This window comes from Carlito syrichta, unplaced genomic scaffold, assembly GCF_000164805.1.
Source record: "Carlito syrichta isolate Samal-C Ts95f unplaced genomic scaffold, Tarsius_syrichta-2.0.1 Scaffold304757, whole genome shotgun sequence".
Lineage (NCBI taxonomy): Eukaryota > Metazoa > Chordata > Mammalia > Primates > Tarsiidae > Carlito > Carlito syrichta.
The window spans coordinates 611,578-629,239 of NW_007248853.1; the positions used below are offsets into that span (position 1 = coordinate 611,578).

Below are 17,662 nucleotides of genomic sequence, written 5' to 3' on the forward strand. Positions count from 1 at the left end.
CATACTTTCAAAGCAGGTGCTATTTTGATATGGGATAAATTTGATGTTTCAACTTGGTGTAGGAGCGGAAGTGGGAGGAATGGATCACTTAGATCTTGGGATAATGGCTAACTTTTTAGCTGTAGTTAGATCTCTTTACACGTTACATACAAATGTATTCCAGATAAATTAGTTTTAAACACACACACACAAATAGAACACTAAGAATGTAAACTTACATAGAAAAGCTTTTCCCAGAAACAATGGGGTAATAGAATAGATTGATAATTAAGACAACAGTTAATAATTAAGACAAAAATTTTTAAGCTTCCCCCATGTCAAAAACATTATAAAGCATTATTAATAAGCAAAGAATAAACTGGGACAACATCAGCAACATGCTTGGCTCTATGAGGAGTGCTTTCAAATCAGCAAGATAAAGACAACTCCATAACAGAAGTGGACATACTTCCTAAAGAGATCTACATATTTAGTGCAATCTCTATCAAAAATCCAATGTCATTTTTTTTCAGGAATAAAACACAAAACATCCTGTAATTAGTATGGACCCACAAAGGACCTCAAGTAGCCAAAACAATCTTAAGTAAGAAGAAAAAATGGGGAGCATCACAGTTCCTGATTCTAAAATATGATTTTCGGAGCTAGAGTAGTTAAAACGGAATGGTACTGGCACAACAATAGACATATAAACAAATGGAATGAAATAACCCCCAAACCAATTTATCCATCTACAATCAGCTCCTCTTTGATGAGAGTGCCAAGAATACACAGTAGGAAAAGGATAGTCTTTTCATAAATGGTGCTGGGAAAACTGGATATTCACATACAAAAGAATGACGTTGGACCCTTATCTCATATCATACACTCAAGATAAACTCAAGATGGATTAAAGACTTACACTTAAGACCTGAAACTGTAAAACTCCTAGAAGAAAACATGGGCGACTTTGTTCTTGGTAATGATTTCTTGGTATGACATGGAAATAATAGACAATAAAAGCAAAATTATTAAGTGGAAGTACATCACACTAAAAATCTTCTGCAGAGCAATGGAAACAATAGCATGAAAAGGCAACTTAGAGAATGGGATAAAATATTTGCAAACCATACATCGGGTAAGGGGTTATTTACCAAAAGAATTGAAATCAGGATCTTGAAGAGATGTTTGTACGCCCATGTTTGTTTGGTTTGTGTTTATTTGTTTCAGTAGTTTTAGAAGTACCAGTGGTTTTCGGTTACAAGAGCATACTGTATAGTGGTGAAGAAGTCTGGGCTTTAAGTGAACCTGTCAACCCAATAGGCAATTTTCATTTTTCACCCCCCTCCAATGTTTGCACAAATATGGTGAAAAGGGAACACTTACACACTGTTGGTGGGAACGTAAATTACCTCTAAGGAAATAGGTATGGTGAGTTCTCAAAGATCTAAAAGTAGATCTCCCATTCAATCTAGCAATCTCACTGCTGGGTATCTACCCAAAGGAAAGGAGGCCACTATACAAAGAAGACACCTGCACTCACATGTTTATTACAGCACAATTCACAGCTGCAGAGGTGTGGAATCACCCTAAATGCTCATCACCTGATAGGTGGATAAAGAAATTTGGTATATACCTTGCCATAGAAAGCTATGCAGCCAAAAAAGAAAAAAGTGAAATAATGTCTTTTGCAGCAAATTGGATGGAAATGGAGGACATTATCCTAATTGAAATGACATAGGAACAGAAAATCAAATACTGCATCTTCTCACTTATAAGTGGGAGCTAAGCTTGGGGTCCTCAAAGGCATATAGAATGGTACACCATACCCATGTTTGTTACAGCAGTAGTCACAACAGCCAGGATGTGGGAGCACCCTACATGTCCATGAGTGGATGATGAGTAGATAATAAAAATATGGTCTATATACACAGTGGAATGTTATTCAGCCTTAAGAAAAGAAAATCTCGCTATATGCAACCACATGGGTGAGCCTGGAGGACACTATGCAAAGTGAAATAAGTCAGTCACAAAGCAAATACGGCATGATTCCACTTACATGAGTTCCCTAAAACAGTCATTGAAACAAAGAGTAGGATGGTAGTTGCCAGGAAACAGGAAGTTGCCGTTCAGTGGGTATAAAGTTTCAGTTATGCAAGAGGAGAAAGTTCTAGGGATGTGTTGTACAGCAAGTGCCTATAATGAACAACATTGTATTGTACACTTAGAATTTTTTTTAAGTTTTATTTTTTGAGGTGGAGTCTCACTCTGTTGCCCTGGCTGGAGTGCAGTGGCACACTCACAGCTACCACAGCCTTGACCTACTGAGCTCAGGCGATCCTTCCATCTCAGCCTTCCAAGTAGCTGGAACTATAGGCACATGCCACTATGCCCAACTACTTTTTGTGTGTGTGTGATTTATTGTAGAGATGAGGTCTCACCAAGTTGCCCAGGCTGTTCTCGATCCTGTGGGCTCGGGAAATCCTCTCACCTCGGCCTCCCAAAGTGCTGGGATTATAGGTGTGAGCCACCACACCTGGCCTCACTTAAAATTTTGTTGAGAAGGTACATCTCATGTTGTGTTCTTAACACACACACACACAAGGAAAAATAGGTGGACAGATAGAAGAAATATGATATGGAGCACCAAGAAGCATATGAAAAAAAGGTTCACCCAATACAACTACAATAGTCAGTAGTGTCTTGTCAGTTCTTGCCTGATTTTTAGTGGTAGTGCCTGGTATTGGAGCATGAGTATGGACCAGGCCTGCATACGTCTTGCTGTGATTGATTATAAATCACAACAGCAGTGGCATGAAGCAAAGGCCTTCAAGATTCCTTCAGTGTATCAGAATTGATTCTAGAAAAATAATTGATTTACTTATTTGTTGCTTCTCAGAATTGTTTAAAACGGGGGGAAACTGGAAACAACTGCATGTCTTTCTCACAAATGTTTAAAATATTCATTGATACTTTAGTGACTTTAAAGCCATTAAAATAACAATATAGTGGGTTATTGAATCCCATGGAAAAATCAGTGTAATGTTTTATTTATTTATTTATTTATTTTTATCTTTTGAGTCGGAGTCTTACTTGGTCACCCAGGCTAGAGTGCAGTGGCACACTCATGGCCACGCCAGTGTCCACCTGCTGGGCTCCAGCAATCTGTCTGCCTCAGCCTTCTAAGTAGCTGAAACTACAGGCGTGTGCTACCATGCCTGGCTAATTTTTAATTTATTGTAGCAAGTTACCCGGGCTGGTCTCGAAGCCACGGACTCGGGCAATCCTCTCAGCTCAACCTCCCAAAGTGCTAGGATGACAGGCTGAGCCACTGAGCGCTGTTGACATTTTAAAGTTTAATTAGTAAAGCTTATATTAAGTGTAAAAACTAGTTGCAGAGTAGTATGATACTCAGGTCATTTAAATTTTTAAAAAATATTCTACCGTGAATGTGTGGGAGTTTCTTGTTTTTAAAAACATACACTTTATGTGTGTGTGTGTGCACGGTTTTTTTGTTTAAAAATAAACACTGTACTGCTTTTAATTTAAGCTCTTATTTGGGAGAATGAAGTAAATCAAAGGCAATGTCACTGTTCTTGGGGAGTTCATAATTTTAGTGGGTGGAGATTGTTTAAAAATTGTGTGAATTTTTTGATAATTATAGTGTATCTTCCTCCTAAGCAAGAGGACATTATAGAAAAATTGGGCTTTGAGTGGGACATTCTACAATTGGAATAGAGAATTGAACCTATTGCATTAAAGATTATGAGGAATAAAATGAAGAAAATATTGGAATTAACACATTAGGGAAAGTAAGGAAATAAACATTAAGATTAATATTCTGTGTCAGGATAAAAAAGATTGGTTGGATAGAGGTGCTTAAATTTCTGAACGAGCCATTTGGTTGAAAATGTAATCTTCCGGATTCTTTATGATTACTATCAGCAAACAAACCAGTCCTAGTTTGACTGTATTTTCTAGCATCTAAGCACCCCCACACAACATATGCTGGAATCATGACGTAATTGTTTTCTGAATCACTGATTTGAAAAAGACACACATTTCTAGAGACTGCTATACAATTTGTGATTTTTGTTATTTGAATATACTATGATAGTACAACATATTTACCTGCCAAACGCTTGTATCATCACCATCATTTATTGTTTAAGCCTTGCTGTAGACTCCTCACAATCTTTTTTTTTTTTTTTTTTTTGAGTTAGAGTCTCACTCTGTTGCCCAGGTTGGAGCACAGTGGCACACTCACGGCCACCCCAGCGTTGACTTACTGGGCTCCGGCAATCCTTCCACCTCAGCCTTCCAAGTAACCAGAACTACAGGCGCACACTCCCACGCCCAGCTAATTTTTTCCTTATTGTAGAGATGAGGTCTCACCAAATTGCCCGGGCTGGTCTCGAACCCGCGGGCTCAGGCAACCCACTCGTCTCAGCCTCTCAAAGTGCTGGGATGACAGGCTGAGCCACCGAGCCTGGCCTATCTTCCTGATTCTTTATTATTACTAACAGCAAACAAATTGTTTGACTGTATTTCCTAGCATCTAAGCACCCCCACACAACATATGCTGGAATCATGACGTAATTGTTTTCTGAATCACTGATTTGAAAAAGACACATTTCTGTACAGACTGCTATATAATTTATGATTTTTGGCTGAATATACTATGATAGTACAACATACTGACCTGCCAAACACTTGTATCATCCTCATCATTTATAGTTTGAGCCTTGCTGTAGATGCCACACAATCTTTTGTTTTTCTTCTCTGTGTCATTTGGCTTATTTTGTAGGCTTCCTATAAAACTGTACTAACACTCAAACTTTTCTAAAAGTTTTTTTTTTTTTCTGATTCTCTGTTCCTTGTAAAAAATAATAAGAAAACACAGAATCATATAACAAAAATAAAAAGTATGCTTACTCCACCGCCCAGAACCTTGCTGATGTTTTGGTATGTTTGCTTCAATATTCTTTATCTTTTGTTTAAAGCTGAGACTATACATTACATAAAATTTTAAATCATGGACTTTTTCCCACTTGACATCCAACAGAGTCTTTGCTGTGTGTCGTCAGAACTCATCTTGTGCCTAATTTTTATAAGGGTACACTCTTCTGCTTAGATCCCAAAATTTCCTTAATTTTTTCCCTCCTATTTTTGGTGATTCTTATCATGTTCTCTTAAATCAAATTAAGACTTTGTAAAATCACAAAGATGATACTTTTTCATTTTTAGGTACTTCTTTCATCGTCAGTAAAATTTTACAAAATACAGATAAGTGATAACAGCTGGTCAAATAAAAAATCAGAAGACTTTTGTTCCAATTTTTAAAGTCTGCTCCTCCAGGAAGTATGTACATTGTCAAGATAGTTGTAACCTTAAAATAATTGCTTATTCAGTTATTTAAATTAGTAAATGAATGTAAAATGTTTAAGAGTGTGTCTGAAACAGTAGATTGTAAGCATTGACTTATTCATGGGTTGCCAAGCCAACCCCTTGACTGTGGTGCACTTGTGTTAGATGGCCACCAGGGAGCAGACTATAGTTGGGAAATAATTGAAGCCCAGCTTGAGCAGTTCTTGATCTTGTATCTAATATACCTTTCTATGTGTATGTGCACGCGTGCGTGTGTGTATGTGTGTGTGTGTGCACTTTACTGCAAACAATTGCTTTTGACTTTTTACTTTTCATTTTCACTTTATTCTTGCAGTTTCTTTCTCTTTATTCTTGCAGTTTCTTGCTCTGCTATTAAAAGAAGGCCATTAACAACATTTACTTTTAATTCATGTGGTACAGCATAATACGATTCAAATAAGATTTTAGTTAATTTGATTAATTGGTGACTAGATTGCTGATTTTTTATTTTATGTAGTCTAGGCTAAACAATGTTCTTTTTAACAAGGATAATTTAGAGTTTGCTATTACTTAGACAACAAATATAAAACCTTCCTACTATTACTTAAACAACAAATAAAAAACCCAAATCGTGATTACATGTCGATTTTTAATAATATCATTATCTTAGTGTATTCTTCTACTTATATTTTTGATGCTCATTGGTATCTTGGCTTTTACAAGATTTTAGAGAGTGGAGGATGAGGTTATGGCATGTTTCTAATATTTGGAATCTGGAGGAAAATGTGTTTGGGTTTTATTACTAATAAATTAGAATAAGAAGACAGCATCTGAAAGTAGTTTTCTTGATATTTCCTTTTTTAAAAAATTTTATGTGGAGTACAAGTTAGGATTAACTATTTAAGTAGGCTATATGCAGGTGAAGTTTGACCTTCTAGCTGGCCCTCACTCCTCTAGTAGTGAGCCAGGTACCCTTTGTGTTGTCACATATCCCCCACCCTCTCCCCTCCTTCCCTGCCCAGAGACTGTAGATCCCTCCCTTGTGCTAGTGTGACTAATGTTCAGGGCCCACGTTTGAGTAAGAAAATGTATTCAGTTCTTTGTTTCTGTGATAGAGCACGTGTATGATGGTCTCCAACTCCATCCAATTTGCTGCGAAGTCCATGATTTTGATCTTCTTTATGACTGTGTAATACTCCATCGTGTATTTACACCACATTGCTTTCTCCAGTTCACTTTTGATGGGCAGTAGGATTGGTTCCATATTTTTGCTGTTGTGAGTAGAGCAGCCATAAGCATGGGTGAGCAGGTGTCTTTTTTGTAGAATGATTTATGCCCCTCCAGGTATATTCCCAGGAAAGGGATTGCTGGATTGTATAGAAGGTCAATTTTTAGTTTTTTAAGGAATCGCCGCACTGCTTTCCACAGAGGTTGAAATAGCTTACACTTCCACCAACAGTATGTAGAAATGCTCCCTTTTCTCTGCACCCATGCCAGCATCTGTTGTTTGACTTATTAACAGTAGCAGTAGTTTTGATTTGTATTTCTTTGACGTTTCTTGGTTATTTGCGCTTCACTTGACAAGGTGCAGTGCATTTGTAAGATTCATTGTCTGTGTATGAACTAGGTGTATCTTTCTCACAGTGACTCTCGGCAGGCTATTGGGTCTCTCTTGCTGACAGCCTCTGAATTGGCAGGCTAGGGGCTTGAGTGAAGAGGAAGGAGGAATTGTTCAAATTTTCCTCTCCTGTGTTTCTCTTTCCCTCTTCTCGCCCTAAATGCACTATAGAATTTTCAAAAGAATAACTGCTTCCTGCCCATTTAAATAACATTTAATAGGGTTATTTAGAGTTAACAATTTATGCATTTATTTCTGAGGCTTATTTTCTAGGAAATCTTAGAAACAGTACAGATAATTTTTACACATTGTTTTCTTGTACTTTATAAGATTTAAAAAATGCTAAGGGTTCAAGCTATCCCTGGTTTACTAGAATTAACTTTACTGCAATGAGCATGTTTCTGGTCTTAGTTTTCTTATCTTTATATCTTTATTTTTTAACTTCTTTCGATTTTGTCATATTTTAACATACTTTTACAAGTCACTCTTCTGAAGTGAAAATTAATGGTAAAAACACTCATAACTGTATTCTCCTCACACTCGTCTGAAAAGATAAATAACAGCTGGATGTTCTATAAATGCAATTGCTCAAGCAGTAAGTTTAATCCTTAGCATATGCCTATCTGATACTAGTCCTCTGAAACTCTTGTATTACATCTGATAGATAAATTGCATTAATCTTTTATTGTTGATTATTGGGTCCTTGGAACATGAAAATTAAAGTTGAACTATATAACCTTTTGACAATCTGTCATTAATTCACTAGAACAGAAATTTTATGAGAGATTGTAGTTGGGAACATTTATTGCTCGAAAGTTTTTTTTTTTTTTAAACTTTATCCAAGGTGCTCATGTTATTCGTGTGATTATGAGTAATTTAAAATTTTAAAATCAGGGCACAGTTGAAATCTTAATTTTTTTTCCTCAGTACTAAATAAGGATTGAGCACTCGAAGTAGTTAATTCCCTTCATGATCTCCCAAGTGATTCCAAGCTCTGTGACATTATTGGTTGTTATATAAAGCTCTTAAGACCACCCACTTTCTCCTCCTCCCCTTCACCATCTCTGATGCAAACCATAACAACTCCATAAGCATGCACAATGTGATGTAATTCAGAGGCTGTTTGCTTCTGGATCTGCTAAGAGGAGATTTTATTCAGAGGGAAAGCATTGTTTTGGCAATATCTGGGAGTGGAAACGGAAGCCAGTAACACTTGGATAGCTCTGGGTGTTGTTTTTTTTTTTTTTATCTTTTGTGCATCTGTGGTGGAATGACATTTGCTCTGTAGGCATGTTTCCTATGGCTGTATTTCTTGGCCTCGAAGAGTACTGAGTTCAAAAAGACAGCATGTGATGGTCCATAGAAGCTGCCTCTTCTGTGAAGTCTTCCCACTTGCTCTGAAGACATGTTGTTGTCTCCCAAATTCTCCTTATCCACCATTCACGTCCGCCTGACTGCCAAAGGATTGCTTCGAAACCTTCGACTTCCTTCAGGGTTTAGGAAAAGCACTGTTATTTTCCACACAGGTTTGTCTTGCATAGATCTATACTGATAATTGCATGGGGGACATCTTGATTAACTTACAGATGTTTATCAGAGGTTTTTCTAAGGAGACAGATAACTGGGGAAACAAAGCTGTCTCTAATGAGAGATCTAGGCTTATTTTGTAAAAAGAAGCAGTTTTCTCTTGTGCCTCAGCACAAGTGCACGATACTTTGGGTACAAGCAGATTTTTTTCTGCTTGTGTTTATGTAATACAGTTACTGCTTTGATGCTCCCTAACTCTCTTCTCTGTCACCAACCAAATCTGGGAAAATCAACACCTGTTAAAAGCACATTTTACTTCAAATAATTTTAGAAATAGGACATGGGCAAATTAAGAGGAATATTTCTCTTTCCCTTAAAAAAAGGAGATGAGATGGGACGGTTCCTGTATATCTTCTTATACAGCCTCTCACCGAGATTTTGGCAAGTTGTTTCAATAGACTAAAAGATTTTTCTGTATCGTCAATGCTTCCGAAATAAAATAATCCTAATGGTTGTAGAGAGGTAATAAGTGAATCACAAATTAAGCTTTCCAGTCTTCATAGTAAAAATGTTTGCAATCACAAAATACTTCTCCCGTTGTTTATGTTTGTATCTGCTTTTTGTTTTCTGTGCCTAAGTTGGAAACAAATGTGGTATATACTTTAGGCATATGTAAACCTGCCTGTTCACTTCCAGGGCATTTGGTTGTCACATTGCTACCTCTTGTTCTCGGTGATATTTACAACTGTGGTAAATTAAGTCGATTTTATTCTCCAAGCTCTATAACTGGGGTGCTGTTGTATTTGCTGTGGGCTGGTTAGTGTTAACTGTCATAGGCTAGTTTAATGGGGATGTAAATAGAGTTTTCTTGTGTTTCATGTGTGTGTCAGCCCTTGCATGTCTTGTTTTTCGCTTGGCTCATCGGCGTCCCTGGAGATGTTTTTTTGGCTGACTGTTTCTAGTTTTCCCAGAGGCATCTCCCTCCTCTGTGGGAGAATTCTCATATTTTCCAGCACCTCTTGTGTTTCATAACTCTCCTTGACCTGTCATTCGAGTTTGCAGCCCTTCCCTCTGAGCGTGAGCAGACAACGGCAGGTAGATGAGAGTAAACAGTGGCCCTTTCTCTCCCTGCCCGATGCCACTGTCATTCTTCCAACCTGGAAAAAATTAAAAGGTGAAAGAAAAACAATAAAAAGGTGCCGTATATTCGCAATAATTTATGTGATCTAAATACCTCCAGTTGCTTTTAATTTTAACTAGTTTTTTTTTTAAATGTAATTCATGCTCCAAGTTAAAAATAAAATCAAACTGCACAGAAGGTGGTAGAGTTCTAAGTGAGACCCCCTCTCCCCTAGCTCCCTGCCCACCCATGGAGGAAACCTCTCAGGGTTGCTTGTGTGTCCTTCCTGTAATTTTCTGATCTTATGTAAACCCGTGTAGGTCTCTTATATGCTTTTTTGTTATACAGAAATGAAAGCATACAATATATTATCCTGGACCAACCTTTTAATTTTATGTTTTATTATTATTTTTTGGGTTGAGGTCTCACTCTGTCGTCCAGGCTGGAGTGCAATGCTATGATCACAGCTCACTGCAGTCTCAACCTCCTGGGTTCAGATGATCCTTCTTCCTCAGCCTACTGAGGAGCTGGGACTACAGGTTTGTGCTGTTGTGCCCAGTTAACTTTTTGATTATTTTGGGGAGATGAGGTCTCACTATGTTGCCCAGGCTGGTCTCAAACTCCTGAGCTCAAGTGATCCTCCTACCTCAGCCTCCCAAAGTGCTGGGTGTACAGGTGTGAGCCACCACCCTTGGCCACCTTACTTTTTAAAGTTAATATTATCTTAGATTTTCATGTTAACATGTGCTTATCTACCTCATTTTTTTAAATAGTTCTGGGCAACCCTCAGGTCCACTACCACTGTGGGAGCTTTTCTGTCTTCTCAGTAAATCTTACTTAAAAAAAAAAAATAGTCCTATAACATCCTGTTGTTGGGTGAGCCATTATTTATTCATCAGCCTTCTAGTAAGGCATGTTTTAGGTTGTTTGTTTTTTTTTTACTATTTTTATGAAGCAGATAATGTTCCAAAACAGCTTAAGAAAATTATTATCTAAGTTTAGTCAATAAGTGATGTTTTAGCTACATTTTGTTTTCTAAATTTATATAAATATATTTTTAAAAATTTATGGCCAGGTATGGTGGCTCATGCCTGTGATTCCAGCACTTTGGGAGGTCTAGGCATACAGATTACTTGAGCCCTGGAGTTTGAGACCAGCCTGGGCAGCATAGCAAGATCTTGTCTCTACAAAAATTAAAATTAAAAAATTAACTGGGCATGGTGGTACACAACTGTAGCTACTTGAGAGGGTAAGAGGATCACCTGAGCCAAGGACATTGAGGTTGTGATTGTTGTGATCATGCCTATCCACTCCAACCTGGATGACAAAGTAAGACCCCGACTCAAAAAAAAGAAAAATTTGTGTGATTGCAGTCATACTTTTTCAAGCCAGAGTGCACATAAAAGTGATCTAGTTTATTTTATACCAGGAACTCCCAGAGAAGTATAATCACTTGCCCAAGGGTACACAGTAAATTGCAGGAATGGGTCTGAAACCTAGGGCCTGGGTTTAGAATCTTTGGCTTACATATTTTTCTGGCTATGAATTTTGCTGTAATTCTGTTAGATCCAGGGAATAGTAGAAATAGAGTTTTGTTCTGGGAAGCATTTTAAACTTATGTAAAGGATATAATTCTGCTTAATCCCAGTGTGATACTTTTGTGAGCTTATCATATTACATAACTTAAGGTGTGAGAAATCTTCCAATGAAATGAATGTTAAAGCCATTGCAGTTACCTTGATGTAAGTGGATTGTAAGCAGTAACTGGTGTTTGTATTCTTGAATGAAGTAAGTGATATTGGTTGCCTCAGAGACAGTCGTGTTGACCTGGATTCCAAGAGTCTTGGATCATAGACTTGGCTCTGCTAGCAAGTGAATGAATGGCCTTGTGCACCTCACCTCACAGGGCTACAAAATCAGGCAATTGGACAAGACAACTTCCAGGTTCCCCTTAGCCTCAAAATCTGTGGATTTTATGGCTGTAGATGTTAAAACCCTGAAGGTATTACTCTACCTGAAAATTCATCTTATCTAAGCTAATTGTCTCCTTATTTTTACCTCCTAAGTTCAGTTAATACCCCTGACTTACCTAGTTCTCTTCATGACACCATGTTTTTCCTTTATCTGGTCATCAAATCTCAGTCACCTTTTGATCTTTATTTGTCCTCATTTATCTACAACTAATTGGTTACAAGAATCTGAGACTCCATCCTTTGAAATCTCTATTTATTTTTACTCCCTGTCACTACCCTATTTCAGGCATTATTAGATTGAAGCATTAAAATTGCTCTTCTTAGTAAAAGATGGCCAAAAAATATAAGACCTTGGGCTATCTGAAGAAGTTTAAAAAATATTATTGGGGTAAAGTGTACATATATAATTTACCATCTTTATCATTAAGCATATAGTTCAGGGGTAATAAATATATTTACATTCTTTCTTTTTTCCCCCCCCTGTATCTTTTTTCTCCCCCTCCCCTTCCCTTCCCTTTCCTGGTGTCTGGTAACCACCAATCTACTCTCTGATAAGATCCACTTTTTTAAGTCCTACATATGAGAAAGAATATGAGATACTTGGCTTATTTTACTTAACATTATATCCTCCAGTTCCATCCATGTTGCTGCAAATGAAAAGATTTCATTCTTTTTCATGGCCAAATAATATTCTACTGTAATGTGTATATATGCCACATTTACTTTATCTATCATTTGTTGTTGGGCACTTATGTTGATTCCATAGCTTGGCTATTGTAAACAGTGCTGCAATAGACATGGGAATGTGGATATCTCTTTGATATATTGATTTCCTTTCTTTTGAATATATACCCGGTTGTGGAGTTGCTGCTTCATATAGAAGTGTGTCTAGTTTTTCAGGAACCCCCGCACCATTCTTTCTAGTGGCCCTACTAATTTGTATTCCCATCAACAGTATATAAGCATTCTCCTTCCTCTACATCCTCACCAGCATCTGATACTGTATTTTTGAAAAAAGCCATTTTAACTGGCATGAGATGATATCACATTGCGATTTGGATTTGCATTTTTCTGATGATTAGCATTTCTTCATATGTCTGTTGATTTTGTGTGTCTTCTTTTGAAAAACATCTGTTTATATCTTTGCCTATTTGTAAATTGGATTATTTATTTTTTTGCTATTGAGTTGTTTGAATTCCTTATGTATTCTGATTATTAATCCTTTGTGAGATTGATGGTTTGCAAATATTTTCTACTGTCCTGTGGATTATCCACTCACTTAGTTGATCGTGTCCTTTGCAGCACAGAAGCCTTTTAGCTTGCTGTAACCCCAACTGTTATTTTTGTTTTGGTTGCCTTTGCTTTTGAGGTCTTACACACACAAAAATCTTTGCCCATAACAACGTCCTGGAGCGTTTCCTCAATGTTTTCTTCTAGTAGTTTTATTGTTTCAGGTCTTAGATTCAAGTTTTTAATCCATTTTGGTTTGATGTCTGTGTATGGTAACAGATACAGGTCTAGTTTCATTCTTCTGTGCATAGTTACCCAGTTTTCCCAGGACCATTTATTGAAAATAGATTGTCCTACCCCCTTTGTAAGTTTTTGGTGACTTTGTCTGAGATGAGTTAGTTATAAATGCATGGGCTTATATCTGGTTTCTCTATTCTGTTTCTTTGGTCCAGTTTTTATTTCAGCACCATGCTGTTTTGATTACTATGGTTTTGTAGTTAGTACATTTTGAAGTCTGGTAATGTGATTTCTCCAGCTCTATTCTTTTTGCTCAGTATTGCTTTACCTATCTGGGGGTTTTTTGTGGTTCCATATAAATTTTAGAATTTTTTTTCATTCTGTGAAGAATGTCATTGTCATTTTTACAGGGATTGCACTGAATCTATAAATTGCTTTGAGCAGTAGTGTCATTTTAACAATACTAATTCTTCCATTCTATGAGTATGGAATATCTTTCCATTCTTTGGTTTCTTCTTCTATTTCTTTCATCAGAGTTTTGTAGTTGTCTTTGTATAGCTCTTTCGCTTCTTTGATTAGATCAACTCATAGGTATTTTATAATTTTTTGTCTCTATTATTAATGAATTGCCTTATTGATTTCTTTTAGATTGTTTGCTGTTGTTATATATAAATGCTACTCATTTTTGTGTGTTGATTTTGTATCCTCCAACTTTACTGAATTCATTTATCAGTTCCAACAGTTTTTTTGGTGAAATCTTTAGGTTTTTCTGTGTAAAATATCAATGTTTTCTGTGATCAAGGCTACTTTAACTTTTTTACTTTCCAATTTGGATGCCCCTTTTTTCTTTCTCTTACCTAATTGCTCTGGCCTGAAGGGCTTTATATTTGGTGTGTACCACTAGCCTTCCCCCTACATCTAAACTATCTTTCATATTACAGATTCATTCATTCATTTCATAAAATATCAAGTAGACATGAACTGTGTGTCGGGTACAATGCTAGGTGCTGAAAGCAAGGACTAAGTTCCATGTGACCCTTGTCTTCACACAGCCCAAGATTTAACAGATGGAGACAGACACAAAACATCAAGTAATCATAGTAGGACATTGACTAGGTGCCCAAGAAGCTCTTTTAGCAGGTGGGAGTACCTTCTTTCAGGTCTTTCGGAAGAAGCACCTTCTGTGGATCTTCAGGATATGTAGAATTAGTCAAGAAACAAAAAATGTTCCAGACAGAGAAAACAGCATGTGAAAGCCAAAAGGCCAGGTACAAAATGGATCCAGACAGGCATGTAGACCAATGGAATAGAATTGAGATTCCAGAAGCAAAACCTCAATTTCTCAACCAACTCACCTTCGACAAAGCCTCCACCACCTACCACTGGGGAGAGGAGAACCTATTCAGTAAATGGTGCTGGGAAAACTGGCTGACCACATGCAGAAGATTGAAACAGGACCCCTGTCTATCCCCTACACAAAAATTAACTCTAAATGGATCAGAGACCTAAATGTAAAACCTGAAACCATAAGAACCTTAGAAAATGAAGGAAATACCCTCATGGAAATCGGAACTGGCATCCAATTCCTGAACAAAACCCGAAACCCACAGGCCATAAGAGATAAGATAGACAAGTGGGACCTCATGAAACTGACAAGCTTCTGCAAAACCAAATAAATCATCAAGAGAGCAGGGAGACAACCTACAGACTGGGAAAAAGTATTTGCCAATTCCAGGTCTGACAAAGGCTTAACACCTTGGATCTACAAGGAACTCAAACATGCTGAAAAGAAAAACACAGACAACCCCATTATAAAATGGGCAAAAGATATGAACAGATGCTTCACAAAGGAAGACATCCAAGCAGCCAACAGACACATGAAGAAATGTTCAACCTCACTAATCATCAGGGAGATGCAAATCAAAACCACACTGAGATACCACCTAACTCTAGTCAGAATGGCAATTATCAGTAACTCAAAAAATAACAGTTGCTGGAGAGGGTGTGGCAAAAAGGGAACACTTCTACACTGTTGGTGGGAGTGCAAACTAGTGCAACCTCTGTGGAAAACAGTATGGCGATTCCTAAAAGCTCTAAATATCGTCCTCCCATATGACCCCGCAATCCCCCTACTGGGAATATACCCTGAAGAACTCAAATCACTCTATAAAAAAGATACCTGCACACGTATGTTTATCACAGCATTGTTCACAATAGCAAGAACCTGGAAGCAACCATGCTGTCCATCAAAAGAGGACTGGATTTTAAAAATGTGGTACATATACACGATGAAATACTACACAGCCATAAAAAAGAACAAAATCGTGAATTTTGCAGCAGCCTGGATGGAACTAGAGTCTATAACACTGAGTGATCTCTCACAGAAACAAAGATCTGAGTATCACATGTTCTCACTCATATAGTGGACCTTGAACATCCAATGTAATACTAGAAGAAAATGACTGACAGTGGAGGGAAACTATGTGGGGGAAGGGGAAGGGAGATGAGATTAACAGTAGTAAATATCTGTCTGGGGACGGGGAGACACCTCTTATCAACACGGGTGCCTGAATGAAGCATATTGGTATACCTAATCCTTAACTGTACCCCCACGATATCATAATAAAAAATATTGATTATAAAAAAAGAATGGATCCAGAATGTAATGTCCTCTATAAATAAGGGTGAGAAGAGAAAGTGAATTTGTCAGGAGTTCTGTGTGATGTTTCAGGATGTCAGGCTTGTATGAAGATCTCAGGACCAGGGAGTAATCTTCTAAGAGGTCCAGAAATGACTTCACTGACTTGTCAAAGTGCTGGTGATAGTCTTTCTTGTCAAAGTATTAAGCTCAGTCTATTTCATAATAATGTTTTACCTCAACATATTAGTTCCATTTTTACGAGTCAGTGGAGGAAAAATAATTTTCCCAGAAGTATTCCTTACCACTTCCACTTAGAATTCAGTTTTTCTGTGAAACTGGAGATAATTGCATTAATTATTAGGAAGAGCACCATTTGAACGTCACAGAGTTAATGTCCTTTTGACTCAAGTGAAGACAATTTACTACACTAAGAAATTTAGTTTTTTTTCTGCTGAGCTAGTAAGATTAAAAAGCGATTGCTCTAGCAAAAGGGAGAGATTTATGTACATATGTATTGAGGAAAGGAAGAAGTAGTATTAGAACAAAAGATTTTTGTTTGCTTAAAGTAGCCCCAAAGAGACCATTTTGACTAGGTATTCAATGAGAATCAGGCAGAATGTGAATAAATTTAGTGAGAATGCAACTCATCAAATTATGTTCTTGTATTTGGTATTCACTCTTGAGACTGTCAAGTGGGACTACTTTTAGCTGCAAGTTAACACTTTCACTGAAAAGTAACTTATTTGTCTCACCTAAGAAGAAAAAGCTTTGTTATACAGTGGCTCAGCAATGTCTGGATAGACATCTCTGCTATTTTCTTAGCCCTTTCCTCATGATACTAATGCCTTGTGATCTCACAGTAGATGCTCCAGGAAAGAAGAAAAAGAAATAGGGAAGGAGTGGCACCAAATCACTTAAGCTTACATCTCACTGGCTAAGTCTCAGTCACATGGCTATCTCTACCCGCAAGGGAGGCTGGGAAATTGAGTGTTTGACTTCTCTAGTCTCTGTAGTACATGCACGCATAAGATGGAGTAGAAGCCTTATTACAGTGTCTGCCCCAGAGAGGGCAGAACAGTTATTTCACAGAAGCTGACAGTGGCTTCTTTTTCTAAATGAGGGGAGTGTATTATTTAACAAGTTGAATCTTGCAACAGTCTTTGCTGTGCCTTCTCTATCCTGTGAATTTGGGAAGGGGTAATGATTAGCTAATTTGTAATTATTTCAGTAATACTTTCAAGTTGTTTTATTGCTTGGACATAGGTCTTCATTTTTGATTTTTGATATCATAAATGAATTTTCAGTTATAAAATACACTGAGAATGTCCTCAACCTTAGATATTGCTTTTGTATATTTAATATTAGTTGCGTGTTTATGAACACACTGTGGATTAGTAGTGTATTTATTCACACACTGTTAAGGTGACAGTAAAAAAGACTTCAATTTCTCTTGTGTTTCTCATATTACAAAATATAGAAGTCAATGAAGCCATTTTAGAAAACTTCCTAAAAAAATTGTATATCTTAGAATTTGTGTGTAAAAAGATAAGATTAAAGCATTTATAGAAAACAAACAAAAAAGTCAGAAGGACCAAGATTAAGAGAAGCAGATGAAAGATGCAACCTTTCACCACCCCTTTGTTCTTCCTGGGAATCCATATTTTTCTTTTCAGCTTCCTTGAAAGCAGTCTTGAAGGTTTTCCTGGCTTTTTGCCACATTGATATGTGCTTACCAAGAACTGTGTTATGAATGGTATTATGCTGAAAACGTTTTGTCATAGATTGATTCTGAGCTTCTGTAGCTACAGAGGTTTTATAGTTGTAGCTTTGTTTGACATGAAAATCTGCCCTTTTGTAGTTACAACTTTCTATTGAAGAAGGCAGTGAAGTGTTAAAAGGCTTTCCATTCATAATAGATAATATTTTGATAAAATAAGTTTCAAAAAGTTAGATGTTGAAAGAGCTAGTATGTT

General features: G+C 37.1%; 1 protein-coding gene across 4 annotated transcripts in view; it reads left to right on the forward strand.

The window, feature by feature from the left end:
* The window catches only part of MTUS1 (microtubule associated scaffold protein 1), a 114,187-nt gene that overhangs the window by 48,315 nt on the left and 48,210 nt on the right, over positions 1-17,662 (forward strand). Inside the window, exon 1 of one of the 4 annotated variants that reach the window (XM_008060886.1) lies at positions 7,990-8,487. The exons of the other annotated variants lie outside the window; for them this stretch is intronic. Within the exon in view, the coding sequence (XP_008059077.1) occupies positions 8,367-8,487 (121 nt within the window). The 5' untranslated portion in view covers positions 7,990-8,366. Of the gene's footprint in view, positions 1-7,989; positions 8,488-17,662 lie in introns of those variants that run through there. 4 annotated transcript variants of the gene reach the window in all.